Source organism: Polypterus senegalus, chromosome 8 (genome assembly GCF_016835505.1).
Source record: "Polypterus senegalus isolate Bchr_013 chromosome 8, ASM1683550v1, whole genome shotgun sequence".
In the NCBI taxonomy this organism is placed as follows: Eukaryota; Metazoa; Chordata; class Cladistia; order Polypteriformes; family Polypteridae; genus Polypterus; species Polypterus senegalus.
In genome coordinates this window covers 54,871,455-54,887,857 of record NC_053161.1, presented here as the reverse complement: position 1 = coordinate 54,887,857, position 16,403 = coordinate 54,871,455, and the positions used below count along the sequence as shown (strand labels likewise).

Genomic DNA, 16,403 nt, shown 5'->3' with positions numbered 1-16,403 from the left:
ATTAGTAGCTATCTTTCAATAACATTTTGCTTAAGAGAGCCATTTAATGACCATGAAAATCAGTAGCAGCAATTTTAAAAATGAATATGTGACATCACAATCTCCTGACATACAATGGACATCTAAAGTTTGCATCTCTTTACTGAAATTCCATCTGTTTTTGGGGTTTAACTGGTAATGAAGACAAATCATTTTAGAGCTTTTCATTTTTAACAAGATCTTGTAGACAACAATATTTAAGGGAAAAATGAGTTGTTTCTAACTAGGCAGTATCTCTACCTGGCATTTAAATGCTTAAACTACATAAAAACAAGTTTAGACTTAATGTTGCTTTCATACACTTTGTTTTTTACAATTGGTGTTGAAAAACAACTGCATTTTATTTCAATGACTAATATTCTTTAAATTTACATTGTTTCTAAAAAAAGTCAGATAAGAGTTTTGTTTGTTATCACTTTCATTATTGGAGAACTAAACTAATATGATGATGTAATGTTGTAAATGTATGTTCAATATTTTAATGTATGTTTGACGTTATTAACCAGCAATAAAGTTAGCAAGAAAGTGCAAATGTTGCTGCTGATTTCATTAAAGAACAGAGAAAGCTGTGCAAAATATATATAATACAGAGATGTTAAACTTACAAAATACTTGCATACATATAGAGTGCTGCTGTTATTCACTGTAAGAATATACCCATGAAGGTATCGGCGCAGTTCCTAAATGTACAGGACCATTTTAGTTTTGCCTTAATGTACTTACTCTGAGTCAGATGTATCTCCATTTACTGTTCCAGCTCTGACATTCAGAATCACTCCATTTTGCTGTTCTCTTGAATTTTGCCTATGTGGTTGTTTAATAAGTAGTCCAGGGCCAGAGACTGATCGGATTCCATCATTGGACCCTATAGATAATTTCCGTGTTGAATTGGTTGGTGGGTTGTAATCTGAAAGTTTTTCTCGAAGTCGGTTTTTCATATTCTTATCTTTCAGTGGTGGTGGGTAGTTGATTTTATTTTTAAGAATGCCTAAGGAAAAAACAAAAAAGGTTAATTGTGACACTAAACATATCCTAGGCATTAAATCAGAAAATGGATGGATGAATGTTAAGCCACAATGGTATAATCATTGTTAAAAGCTTTGGGGAAAATAATGAATATGATTGCTTAATCACTTTTACTATAAGAATAAGACAGTTGGATTTTTTGATATAATTATATGGAGCTGTGATGCTTTCAATTTCAAGACTTGTCAGCCTGAATATACAGTAATACTAGAGCTGTCAATTTTCTTTGGGATTGTCTTTTAAAACCATATCGACTAAGTGGGAAAAGTATATCTTCTTTGTAAAATTAATGATGGAGTAAGTTCTGTTCAGAATTGCACTCAGTATTTTGTGTTATTTTTACTAGGTCTGAATTAAAATTTGAGTAACTACATTGATTTTTTTACAATAAGTTTCTTTTTCCCTCTTCTCTGATATGATCATGGCAAATATTGTAAATTATTACAACTTTCCTAGAGGGGTGCATGCATAATATCATCTCAGAAAAAAAAAGTGTCTTCCAGCGAAAATAAGATTTGAAATGAAGATAAGAAATGATGCCGGTGTATTCCTGATATATGATACATATTGCCAAGTAATTTTTCTCCCATGTCAGATTTCTCAGTAACAAAATATACTGCAAGAATATAGCTTCAAGCAAGGACACATTTATATATATTACATAACGTGACATAGATGGTAATAAGAATTATAGATATGAACACAAATAATACATTAAAATACATTAAAAGTCCTCACAGACAGATCCCAGGTAAGGATTTAAACCTGTGACTATGTAGCTGACAGCCAGCAATACTAATCACTGTGCAATAGTGCCTCTATAATTTTTATCAAAATGAAGGGAAATTGAAGTCTAGATTTGGCAGTAACGCAAAACATCCATCCATTTTCCAACCCTCTGAATCCGAACACAGGGTCACGGGGATCTGCTGGAGCCAATCCCGGCCAACACAGGGCACAAGGCAGGAACCAATCCCAATCAGGGTGCCAACCCACCGCGGGACACACACAAACACACCCACACACCAAGCACACACTAGGGCCAATTTAGAATCGCCAATCCACCTAGCCTGCATGTCTTTGGACTGTGGGAGGAAACCGGAGTGCCCGGAGGAAACCCACGCAGACACGAGGAGAACATGCAAACTCCACGCAGGGAGTACCCGGGAAGCGAACCAGGGTCTCCTAACTGCGAGGCAGCAGCGCTACCACTGCGCCACCATGCCGCCCTACGCAAAACATTTAAACAAGTTTATAAACATGAACATCTAAATATTTATGACTAAAGCAGCTCTGATAGTAATGGTTAAGTGTCACATTTTCTTAAAGGTTCTAAGGTGATTAATTATATACAATATGCTCATATGACCTTCCAGGGGCATAATAAACATAGAGATGTTCTAGCTGATTTGAAAACCAACACAAGAATATAATATACTAGCAGAATACCCGCGCTTCGCAGCGGAGAAGTAGTGTGTTAAAGAAGGTACGAAAAGAAAAGGAAAAATTTTTAAAAATAACGTAACATGGTTGTTAATGTAATTGTTAAGTCATTGATATGAGTGTTGTTCTCATATCTATATATCTATCTATATATCTATCTATATATATATATATATATATATATATACTAATAAAAGGCAAAGCCCTCACTCACTCACTCACTGACTCATCACTAATTCTCCAACTTCCCGTGTGGGTGGAAGGCTGAAATTTGGCAGGTTCATTCCTTACAGCTTCCTTACAAAAGTTGGGCAGGTTTTATATCGAAATTCTACGCGTAATGGTCATAACTGGAAGCAGTTTTCTCCATTTACTGTAATGGAGATGAGCTTCAACGCCATGGGGCGGAGTTTCGGTGACATCATCACGCCTCCCACGTAATCACGCAGTACATAGAAAACCAGGAAGACCTCAAAAAAGCGCTCAAGAAAACATGCATTATATAATTGAGAAGGCAGCGAAACAATAAGAAGCGAAGCGAGTGACATATACAACCATATTCATGAGTTCTGCTACTTTGGAAACAAAGCACGATGTAAACCTACACTTTAAATTAAGTTCATAGACAGGCTGCCGCTGGCGTTTGTAATTTAGTGCCTGCCCATATAAGGCCGTCCGTCAGCGGCAATCCAATAGCAAACTGCCACGGGTAAATATTCACGGGTGAAGGACTGTGCTTATGGAGAGGAAGATGAGATGGTCAGGGTGGTGTTTGACACAAACTCAGCAAAACTGCGAGAGAAAGTTTTAAGTGCCAGGACTAAGGTAACATTAAATACTGCCATGGACATAGCACGAGATGGCACCAGCACAGCTGGGAACCTTCGATGCAAGTACACCGAGTGGCTCACGTGAACTGACGCAGTGCACAGATAAAAGCAACAGTTCCAAAAGCGCTGAACAAAACCCGAATTACACAATTGAAAAGGCAGCAAAAATATGAAGCGTCTGATAAGCATATTCATAAATGCAGCTACTGTGGAAACAAAGCACACGGTGGAAAAAGTCAATGTCCCGCTAAAGGAAGACAGTGTAAAAAACCCGTGCATGCAGTGTGTCAGGTCTCAGATAAAGAAGAAGACGAGCTGTTTATTGATGCAGTAAGAAACGAATCGATGAATGAAACCTGTCATCTTTACAACGATTGACAAACACGGAATGTAACTTGAACACAACACATCCTACAAATACAAACCTGATTGAAAGAAATAATGATAATCAAATCCTTGATGACAGCAACACTCAGTAACACTCACAAAACAAATACTGTATATTGACAGTCATGTTACGTTATTTTTAAAATGTTCCCTTTTCTTTTCTACCTTTTTAACACACTACTTCTCGCTGCGATCGCGGGTATATATATATGTATATATATATATCCCGCTCTACATACTCGAATAATGGATACTTTATTCGCCATCAATGATTGTTTTGGTAAAGCCATACTCAGTGTATTCATTAGATGAACGGTAAAAAGTAAGAGCGAGGGAGGATGACTCATTGAGGCATGCAGGCTGTAGTCTTGCGCGTCAACTCTATCTGAATTGCGATCACATTTGAAAAATATATCTTTTCAAGTTCTATTTAGTCCATATGTGTCAAACTCAAGGGCATGGCCACATCCGGCCTGGCGTGTAATTATATCCGGCCCGCGAGATCATTTTATATACTGTATTATTGTTATTAAAGCCCAGGTATATGAAGCGCTGGTAACACAATAAACTACAGATCCCATAATGCAGCGCTTCAGCTGCCTTGCCGAACACTTACCGCTTACTAGAGTTATTGCGCACTGAGTTTGCACGGCGCTTTGGTGACTTTGAAGAACAAAAAAAGTCCGTCTACATGCGGCTCGAACCTTGTGCATGTTTGGTAGCACATATCTGTGTGAGAAGCTCTTCTCAGTGATAAAGACTAACAAAACAGCACACAGGAGTCGCCTCACTGATGAGCACCTGCAATCCATCCTGAGAATCTCCACAACACAGAACCTCACACCAAACAGAAACGAACTTGTGGCCAAAAAAGATGCCAGGCGTCCAGCTCTAAAATGACATATGAGCAAAGACAACTGAATGATTTGATTTGTTATTGCACGTAAGAGCGGGAGTCAACCGTTTTAACAAACAGCGTATTGCACTGATACTGAAATAGCTGTGTGTGTATATATGTAGATATATATGTATATGTATATATATGTTTATATATGTGTGTGTGTATGTATGTATATATATATATATATGTTTATGTGTGTGTGTGTAAATATATATATAAATATACATATATATATAAATATATATATATATATATATATATATATATATATATATATATATATATATGACAACAACACTCATCACTCACAACAGTGACAAAACAATTACATTGAGAATCAGGTTCGTTATTTTCAAAATGTTTCCTTTTCTTTTCATTGCTTCTTTAACACACTACTTCTCAGCTGCGGCTGGGTATTTTAGTATATATATATATAGCAAAATACCCGTTAAAACGGAGAATTAGTGTGTTAAAGAAGGAAAGAGAAAGAAAAGGAAACATTTTGAAAATAACGTAACATGATTGTCAATGTAATTGTTTTGTCACTGTTATGAGTGTCGCTGTGATATATATATATATATATATATATATAGCAAAATACCTGCGCTTCGCAGCGATGTCATGTGTTAAAGAAGTTATGAAAAAGAAAAGGAAACATTTTAAAAATAATGTAACATGATTGTCAAAGTAATTGTTTTGTGTATTTGGCGGCAGCGTCACAAAGTTGTTTTCGGTAGCTGCATCAGAAAATGTACCACGACGTCTGACACGCCTCCTTTTTACTGTTTTCTCACAGCTTGGATTGCTGCTGTCATATATATATATATATATATATATATATATATATATATATATATACACACACACACACACACATACATACATACATACATACATATATATATATATACATATATATACATACATATCTTCATATCTACATATCTATATACATATCTACATATACACACACATATACATATATATATATATATATATATATACATACATACCTACCTATCTACATCATATATACACACACATACATACATACACACACACAAATTATATATATGTGTGTATGTATGTATGTATGTATGTGTGTGTGTGTGTGTATATACACATACATATACTTGTGTGTATGTTTGTATGTGTCTATATGTGTGTGTATAGGTTTGGTCACTGACTGCAAGGGAAAAATAATAAATTATAGTCTATAAGTTATTAAACAGTAAAACATTAATGTTTTAAGAAGTACAGGTACATTGAAATTACATTTTCTATGTGAACGTTCAAATTTGTGCCTCTGGTAATGTGCCTTACCGGCATTTAAAGAAAATTAGTTTTGTGTCCTCTGCAGTGTTAAGAGAGAAAGGCTTTGGTTTGGGATAAAAGGAAAAAAGGTGTAAAGAAAGGAAAGTTGCCTTTTTCTTTTATATAGTATAGAGAGATGTGTTCACTGACATTATGATCGCCTTTTGGGGACAGTCGCGGTGGTTCTTGTGTAGACTGGTGAGACGTCCCCGCCATTGATCGGCTGTGATGGCACTGTCAGTCCTGCACTCGTGTGCGTGTCTTCATAATTCGAGGTGAGGACCTCATAATCGTATACGTGCACAAGAAAGTGTGAATCGCCTTAATATTAGTTTCCCGCGGTGTAGAAAAGGGGTCCTGTGTTTGCACTTGTCTGGGCTATAGCGCAGGGGGAGGATGAAAAAAATTAAAAGTGCTCACTTTGACTTAAGGCAGAAGCGCAGTCAGCGTCTCAAAGGCGGCACAGCTATGCACGCGCGCTGGCTGCTCGACTTTTGCTGGGCAGGAGACCCCAGTTTTTGCAGACACGTTCATGATATCAAAAGTCTCAGCGCTCTTTGGAGGTCATTCATATATATATATATATAGCAAAATACCCGCACCTCGCAGCGGAGAAGTAGTGTGTTAAAGAAGTAATGAAAAGGAAACATTTTAATAATAATGTAACATGATTGACACTGTCATGAGTGTTGCTGTCATATATATGCCTGCCTAAATAAGTCACCCTGGCTTTGCTCTTACTTTTTTACCATTCATTTAATCATGGCTAGTGGCGGAAAAATTATAAAATGGAAGGAGGATGGCTTTACCAAAACAATTATTGATGGCGAATCGATTATTCATAAAGCTTGAATTGGTGATCTGTTTTTCTGTGTTAACCTCATATTTTTTCATACTTCTTCTCAAACTAAGGTGGTGCAAGGGTAAAATGAATCGGGATGCGCTGATCAATGTAATCGGTGTACCAAGAAATCATGCACTGACAAAAGCTCCCCTTTGCTTGTAATGCAAAGTGTGATTAAATGCATTATTTTTTAACGCGTTATGGAGCACATACAGCTTTATTTAATATTAGCGGTAGCCTGTCTATGAACTTAATTTAAAGTTTAGGGTTACACCTTGCTTTTTTTCCGAGGTAGCAGCACTCATGAATATGGTAGTATATGTCACTCGCTCGCTTCTTATTGTTTCGCTGCCTTCTCAATTATATAATGCATATTTTCTTAAGCGCTTTTTGGAGGTCTTCCTGGTTTTCTACGCACTGCGTTGACAGTCAGTTCACGTGATTACGTGGGAAGCGTGATGATGTCACATGAAACTCTGCCCCCCCACGTCTTTCCAGCTCAACTCTATTACAGTTAATGGAGAAAAATACCTTCCAGTTATGACCATTAGGCGTAGAATTTTGAAATGAAACCTGCCCAACTTTTGTAAGTAAGCTGTAAGGAATGCGCCTGCCAAATTTCAGCCTTCTACCTACACGGGAAGTTGGAGAATTAGTGATGAGTGAGTGAGGGCTTTGCCTTTTATTAGTATAGATGTATGTATGTATGTGTGTGTGTGTGTGTGTGTGTGTGTGTGTGTATATATATATATATATATATATATATATATATATATATATATATATATATATATATAATGTAGATAGGGGTGTGTGTGTATATATATATATATACACATACATATATATATACACATACATATACTTGTGTGTATGTTTGTATGTGTCTATATGTGTGTGTATAGCTTTGGTCACTGAGTGCAAGGGAAAAATAATAAAATATAGTCTATAAGTTATTAAACAGTAAAACATTAACGTTTTAAGAAGTACAGGTACATTGAGCACTACAGGAGTGGTTTGGGTAAACTACATTTTAAAGACTGTGTAACACAACAGGTAAGTAGAACTAACAGCAGCTAAAATGTATATGGATCATCTCTCGGTAGTAGATCCCTTTTGAAAGGCGCTACACGACGGCTGTGGTATAGAAATTACATTTTCTATGTGAACGTTCAAATTTGTGCCTCTGGTAATGTGCCTTACCGGCATTTAAAGAAAATTAGTTTTGTGTCCTTTGCAGTGTTAAGAGAAAAGGCTTTGGTTTGGGATAAAAGGAAAAAGGTGTAAAGAAAGGAAAGTTGCCTTTTTCTTTTATATAGTATAGAGATGTGTTCGCTGACGTTATGATTGCCTTTTGGGGACAGTCGCGGTGGGTCTTGTGTAGACTGGTGAGACGTCCCCGCCATTAATCGGTTGTGATGGCACTGTCAGTCCTGCACTCGTGTGCGTGTCTTCATAATTCGAGGTGAGGACCTCATAATCGTATACGTGCACAAGAAAGTGTGAATCGCCTTAATATTAGTTTCCCGCGGTGTAGAAAAGGGGTCCTGTGTTTGCACTTGTCTGGGCTATAGCGCAGGGGGAGGATGAAAAAAATTAAAAGTGCTCACTTTGACTTAAGGCAGAAGCGCAGTCAGCGTCTCAAAGGCCGGCACAGCTATGCACGCGCTGGCTGCTCGACTTTGCTGGGCAGGAGACCCCATTTTTGCAGACACGTTCATGATATCAAAAGTCTCAGCGCTCTTTGGAGGTCATTCATATATATATATATATATAGCAAAATACCCGCGCCTCGCAGCGGAGAAGTAGTGTGTTAAAGAAGTAATGAAAAGGAAACATTTTAATAATAATGTAACATGATTGACACTGTCATGAGTGTTGCTGTCATATATATGCCTGCCTAAATAAGTCACCCTGGCTTTGCTCTTACTTTTTTACCATTCATTTAATCATGGCTAGTGGCGGAAAAATTATAAAATGGAAGGAGGATGGCTTTACCAAAACAATTATTGATGGCGAATCGATTATTCATAAAGCTTGAATTGGTGATCTGTTTTTCTGTGTTAACCTCATATTTTTTCATACTTCTTCTCAAACTAAGGTGGTGCAAGGGTAAAATGAATCGGGATGCGCTGATCAATGTAATCGGTGTACCAAGAAATCATGCACTGACAAAAGCTCCCCTTTGCTTGTAATGCAAAGTGTGATTAAATGCATTATTTTTTAACGCGTTATGGAGCACATACAGCTTTATTTAATATTAGCGGTAGCCTGTCTATGAACTTAATTTAAAGTTTAGGGTTACACCTTGCTTTTTTTCCGAGGTAGCAGCACTCATGAATATGGTAGTATATGTCACTTTCGCCGCTTCTTATTGTTTCGCTGCCTTCTCAATTATATAATGCATATTTTCTTAAGCGCTTTTTGGAGGTCTTCCTGGTTTTCTACGCACTGCGTTGACAGTCAGTTCACGTGATTACGTGGGAAGCGTGATGATGTCACATGAAACTCCCCCCCGTCTTTCCAGCTCAACTCTATTACAGTTAATGGAGAAAATACCTTCCAGTTATGACCATTAGGCGTAGAATTTTGAAATGAAACCTGCCCAACTTTTGTAAGTAAGCTGTAAGGAATCGCCTGCCAAATTTCAGCCTTCTACCTACACGGGAAGTTGGAGAATTAGTGATGAGTGAGTGAGGGCTTTGCCTTTTATTAGTATAGATTTATGTATGTATGTGTGTGTGTGTGTGTGTGTGTGTGTGTGTGTGTGTGTGTGTGTGTGTGTGTATATATATATATATATATATATATATATATATATATAATGTAGATAGGGGTGTGTGTGTGTGTATATATATATATATATATACACACATACATATATATATATACACATACATATACTTGTGTGTATGTTTGTATGTGTCTATATGTGTGTGTATAGCTTTGGTCACTGAGTGCAAGGGAAAAATAATAAAATATAGTCTATAAGTTATTAAACAGTAAAACATTAACGTTTTAAGAAGTACAGGTACATTGAGCACTACAGGAGTGGTTGTGGGTAAACTACATTTTAAAGACTGTGTAACACAACAGGTAAGTAGAACTAACAGCAGCTAAAATGTATATGGATCATCTCTCGTAGTAGATCCCTTTTGAAAGGCGCTACACGACGGCTGTGGTATAGAAATTACATTTTCTATGTGAACGTTCAAATTTGTGCCTCTGGTAATGTGCCTTACCGGCATTTAAAGAAAATTAGTTTTGTGTCCTCTGCAGTGTTAAGAGAAAGGCTTTGGTTTGGGATAAAAGGAAAAAGGTGTAAAGAAAGGAAAGTTGCCTTTTCTTTTATATAGTATAGAGATGTGTTAAGCTGGCGTTATGATTGCCTTTTGGGGACAGTCGCGGTGGGTCTTGTGTAGACTGGTGAGGCGTCCCGCCATTAATCGGTTGTGATGGCACTGTCAGTCCTCCACTCGTGTGCGTGTCTTCATAATCCGAGCTGAGGACCTCATAATTGTATCGTGCAAAGAAAGTGCAAATCGCCTTAATATTAGTTTCCCGCGGTGTAGAAAAGGGGTCCTGTGTTTGCACTTGTCTGGGCTATAGTTCAGGGGGAGGAGGAAAAAAATTAAAAGTGCTCACTTTGACTTAAGGCAGAAGCGCAGTCAGCGCTCAAAGGCCGGCACAGCTATGCAGCTGCTGGCTGCTCGACTTTTGCTGGGCAGGAGACCCCAGTTTTGCAGACACGTTCACATATCAAAATTCTCAGCTCTTTGGAGGTCATATTATATATATATATATATATATATATATATATATATATATATATATATATATATATATATATATATATATATATATATATATATATATAGCAAAATACCCCTACTGCGGAGAAGTAGTGTGTTAAAGAAGTAATGAAAAGAAAAGGAAACATTTTAATAATAGCGTAACATGATTGACATTGTCATGAGTGTTGCTGTCATATATATGCCTGCCTAAATAAGTCACCCTCGCTTTGCTCTTACTTTTTACCGTTCATTTAATCATGGCTAGTGGCGGAAAAATTATAAAATGGAAGGAGGATTACACTGAGTATGGCTTTACCAAAACAATTATTGATGGCGAATCGATTATTCATAAAGCTTGAATTGGTGATCTGTTTTTCTGTGTTAACCTCATATTTTTCATACTTCTTCTCAAACTAAGGTGGTGCGAGGGTAAAATGAATCGGGATGCGCTGATCAATGTAATCAGTGTACCAGTAAATCATGCATTGACAAAAGTTCCCCTTTGCTTGTAATGCAAAGTGTGATTAAATGCATTATTTTTAGCGTTATGGAGCACATGCATCAAAGCTTCTCAGCTGTGCTTGTGCTAAGAAAAGGAAAGATTTTAAAAATAACGTAACATGATTGTCAATGTAACCTTTTGTAAGTAGTGCCTGGAGGATTCAGTGTGGAGAAACTCTAGAGACAGCGTGTGTATTAACTTGTGGATTTTTCTGTGAGTATTTGGTGGCAGTGTGAAGTTGCTTCAAAAGACGGCGTTAGCCGCTGAGCTCAGCTCAGAGTGAAATGAGGTAAATGGGAGGGGAGATGATGACGTGACTCCCCCACTCGCCTTTAACTGTCAATCTCCCACAAACACAGTCTCTCGGAATTTGCATAAGCACACCCCTTCACCTGCAATTTTAACTTAGTTACAAAGTGATCAAAACTCTCGTTTATATCCTGCGTCCTCTTATTAAACTTGTATCCCGCATTCCCTGTGGGCATGTGAAACGCCAGCGGTAGCCTGTCTATGAACTTAATTTAAAGTTTAGGTTTACACCTTGCTTTCTTTCCGAGGTAGCAGCACTCATGAATATGGTAGTATATGTCACTCGCTCGCTTCTTATTGTTTCGCTGCCTTCTCAATTATATAATGCATGTTTTCTTAAGAGCTTTTTGGAGGACTTCCTGGTTTTCTACGCACTGCGTTGACAGTCAGTTCACGTGATGATGTCACACGAAACTCCGCCCCCCCACGTCTTTCCAGCTCATCTCCATTACAGTTAATGTAGAAAAATACCTTCCAGTTATGACCATTAGGCGTAGAATTTTGAAATGAAATCTGCCCAACTTTTGTAAGTAAGCTGTAAGGAATGAGCCTGCCAAATTTCAGCCTTCTACCTACACGGGAAGTTGGAGTATTAGTGATAAGTGAGTCAGTGAGTGAGTGAGTCAGTCAGTGAGGGCTTTGCCTTTTATTAGTATAGATATGTAAAGAAATGTGTTCAGAGAAAGTGGGTACTTTTCCTGAGTTAGAAGACTCACAGACAAGTAGTGATAATCTTTAACCCACATGTTTTACATGCTTGTAGCTCATGGTTATTTTTGATGATGTAATGCTGATTGCCAAACTGCAAAATAAGCTGGTTGTGAAGTAACAGAAAAAAGAAATTGCAATTGAGGAGCTGTTTACTAGCACACACACAATCACCTCACTGGTCAGAAAAATTCACAAATACAAGTGCACATTACAAAGTTTTGACATATGAAGCTGTGGAAATTAAATGTTGTTTCCTTGCAAAACATCTCAACAACTTCTTTAATAACTAATTACCTGTATATGTAACAACAAAGAAACTAAGTAACTAATTAAGAGTGACATGTATCAGCAAAAACTGGAAATGCAAACTTCCTATTTAGAAAAGAGATTAACTCTTCAAAAATAGAGCCTAATGCATGTTTTATTTTTCTCTCAAATTCCAAATTTCAGTGTCCTTTTGTTTCAACAACATTATAGTTTAAACATGGCAAAAGAAATTAACATGCTAGACCAGGGGTCCTCAATCACGGTCCTGGAGAGCCGCAGTGGCTGCAGGTTTTTGCTCCAACCCAGTTGCTTAATAAAAAACACTTATTGCTAAAGTAACACTTCTGCTTTACTTTAGTGATTTTGAGCTCTTATTGCTTAATTTTGTCTTAAACAGCTATTTTAATTGCTCCTTATTATCAATAACATGCAAATGACAAGAGAGAGCAGCATTTCTCCATTTAGCTTATTTACATTTACACCTGTGTGTATTTATCTGCACTATTGAGTTTAATTAAATACTTGGAAGAAAAATGAAGAGAAAAAAGTGAAGGACTGAGAATTACTCGTCCATTTTAGCCTTCAAATCATTTTGCATGATAGAAAGGGAAAGAAAATCTAGGATATGAGAATGACCTGACATAGCAGAGTTAATTTAATTTCATAGCTTGTTAGTGCTTTATTGGCAAGAATTGCTTTCTAATTAAGCAACCAGGTCAGAACAAAACCTGCAGCCACTGCGGCTCTCCAGGACTGGGATTGAGGACCCCTGTGCTAGACTAAACATTGCAAATGTGATGTAAACCAATGTATGGCTTCATTTAAAAGTATAGAAGTTCTTTTAGAGCATGGGTAGTGTTAAACTGTTATAAGAAATAAATTTGTGCAGGAATATGCTTCTTTTACATTCTTCCAAATGTAAAAAGTTTAAAAATGCACATTCACAAGAGATAGTAGCCAGATCTTTCTTTTCGAAGGGTTTCTCAATGTTTCACAGGAGAATAGAGTGTTTGCTTATGTCATTAATGTAATCTATACTAATAAAAGGCAAAGCCCTCACTGACTCACTCACTCATCACTAATTCTCCAACTTCCCGTGTAGGTGGAAGGCTGAAATTTGGCAGGCTCATTCCTTACAGCTTACTTACAAAAGTTAGGCAGGTTTCATTTCGAAATTCTATGCGTAACGGTCATAACTGGAACCTACTTTCGTCCATATATATGGCCACAGCCTGCAGCTCGGTCGCCGTGTGAGGCGGAGTTGCGTCCCGCATCATCACGCCTCCCATGTAATTGAGTGCCTGCCCACATAAGGTAAATATTTGCGGGTGAAGGACTGTGCTTAGCATATTCATAAGTGCAGCTACTGCGGAAACCCTCTGACGCTGAACAAGCCTTTGTACACATATCAATAGGAAAGCAAGGTGTAAAGCTTAAGTTTAAATTATGTTCATTGACATGCTGCCGCTAAATATTCGCAGGCAAATCTGCAACTTAATACAAGGAATGCCTGTTAAACATCTGAGATTCACGAGTACCGATTTGGGTAGTGATCACTTCGATGAATGAAACCTGTTCAAAAAACGCATTACACAATTGAGAAGGCAGCAAAAGAATATGAAGCGAGTGACGCATACAAGCATATTCATATGTGCAGTTACTGCGGAAACAATGCACGGTGTAAACCTAACATTTAAATTAAGTTCATAGACAGGCTGCTGCTGGTGTTTGTCATGCCTACGATGAATACAATATTCACGAGATACAAGTTTAATGAGAAGATGCAGGGTATAAACAAGACTTTTGATCACTTTGTAACAGAGTTACAATTGCTGTAACGGAGTTAAAATTGCTGGTGAAGGACTGTGCTTATGCAAATGAATAGGAAAGCAGGGTGTAAAGCTTAACTTTAAATTAGGTTCATAGACACGCTGCCGCTGGCGTTTGTCATGCCTAAGACGAATACGATATTCGCGGGATACAAGAGTAACGAGAGGACGCAGGGTTTAAACGACACTTTTCAGCACTTTGTAGCGGAGTTAAAATTCCTGGTGAAGGACTGTGCTTATGCAAATGAAGATGACATGGTCAGGGATAGAATAGTGTTTTTGAGCAAACTCAGCAAAAGTGCAAGAGAAACTTTTAAGTGCCGGGTCTAAGCTAATATTAAATAAAGCTGTGGACATTGCGAGATCGCACGAGACAGCACAAGCACAGCTGAGAAGCTTCGATGCATGTACTCCGAGTGGCTCACGTGAATTGACTTTGCAGGACTGGGAAAGGTTAAATTAAGTTCATAGACACGCTATCGCTAAATATTTGCAAGCAAATCCACAACTTAATACCAGGAATGCCTGTTAAACATCTTAGATTCACAAGTACCGATTTGGGTAGTGAACACTTCGATGAATGATACCTGTTATCTTTATAACGGTTGAAAAACATGGAATATAACTTGAACACAACACATCCTCCAAATTCGAACCTGACTGAAATAAATAATGATAATCAAATCCTCGATGACAGCAACACTCATAACAGTCACAAAACAATTACATTGACAATCATGTTACGTTGTTTTTAAAATGTTTTCTTTTCTTTTTCATAACTTCTTTAACACACTACTTCTCCGCTGCGAAGCGCGGGTATTTTGCTAGTAACTGAATAAAACCTGACTGCTTTCAGGTTGCCACTTTACCTGGCTTTATTTTGCACTGATAGAGCAGTTGTACTACAGAATGAGGTATATACTGTACATTTTAAAATGAAATAGCTTGTGTTTTGTATAGACGTATTCATCCAGGACACATCCAGTCCGCAACAGTACTTCAGTTCTAAGAAATCTTAAAGTGACACATCTATGCATTACACTGATTAAACATACATTTCATATCAATTCTGGATACGGCCCCACCACATATATCCAAAGCATAAGATAAAGAAAATACTTTTTGTAGTAACATACAGTACTGAACTTTAAAATTAACTTATGCAGAGTATGCTTGATGGCTTTTACCAGAAGATGAAGAAAAAAAAGATGCTAACAAAAACATCACATTAACTAAATATGGCTAACCATCTCTAGTTCTCATTTGCTGGACATGTAAACCACATCAAAATATGAATTCGTTTCTTCATTATCTAGGTTCAGAGTATTTACATGTAAACTGCTATCTGAATTTCAAAAGAGAAATTAACAAAGTGAAAGGAAGAAAGTGGCAAAATAAAAGATAACAGCTGAACATCAGTTTATTTTTTACACTGTGTTTCTGAGCAGTAACCAAGACTCAAAGTGCTGTGAATACATGTCAATGTTACTGATTACTATCTGCTAATAGGTCATAACATGAAAGTTAAGCCAACTTGTTGCGGTCAATCACCTTATCCATTAAGCCAGTACTTTACAAATTATGAAAAGGAAATTCAATTCCAAGACTCAGCCTCCACTGTTTAAAATATATGGGTATATCATGTTTATGCATGCAACCTGGAATAGTCATGGTTAAGCATGACTATCATTTTCTAATAGCTTTCTTCTTTTAAAATCTTAAGTGCTGGTCATCTATATTTGAAGAAAAATAAGAACCTGTGTTTACAATAATATAAATCACATGCCTTTTCTTTGTTCTGGCTGATGATTGGAGTTCTGCTGATGTATAGATTCTGTCTCTTTTACTAATACATCTTTTTCTTGTGCTGGATCCTCAGTGTGATTTAATTTATTTTCTGGGTGAAGCTCCACATTCACTTTAGTTTCCACCTTCAGCGGATCCGTGTCTCCATGCTCCTCACTATCACTAGCACATTCCACTGGCCAGTTTGCCTTCACATGATTAGATACTGGATCTAAGAGAAAATGAATATAAAAGTACACGGTTTAAGACAGAAATAATGAAACAGTTTTACAAACAGCACAGACATAAAATGGTCCTTTGTGAATGTTGGAAGTTCACATGTAACTCTGCATAAATACAAATAATTATTGGTACTATAATGTAGTACTGTATATTGCTACCTTGAAAAGTTTCCCAGTTTA

The 16,403-nt window shown here is 37.2% G+C and overlaps 1 protein-coding gene across 5 annotated transcripts in view; it reads right to left on the bottom strand.

The window, feature by feature from the left end:
• The window catches only part of celsr1a (cadherin EGF LAG seven-pass G-type receptor 1a), a 265,136-nt gene that overhangs the window by 3,131 nt on the left and 245,602 nt on the right, over nucleotides 1-16,403 (bottom strand). For all 5 annotated transcript variants that reach the window (XM_039761083.1, XM_039761082.1, XM_039761084.1 and 2 more), the window contains 2 exons: nucleotides 15,983-16,213; nucleotides 763-1,027 (listed from right to left, as the gene is read on the bottom strand). In XM_039761083.1, coding sequence (XP_039617017.1) covers nucleotides 763-1,027; nucleotides 15,983-16,213 — 496 coding nt within the window. The remainder of the gene's footprint in view (nucleotides 1-762; nucleotides 1,028-15,982; nucleotides 16,214-16,403) is intronic.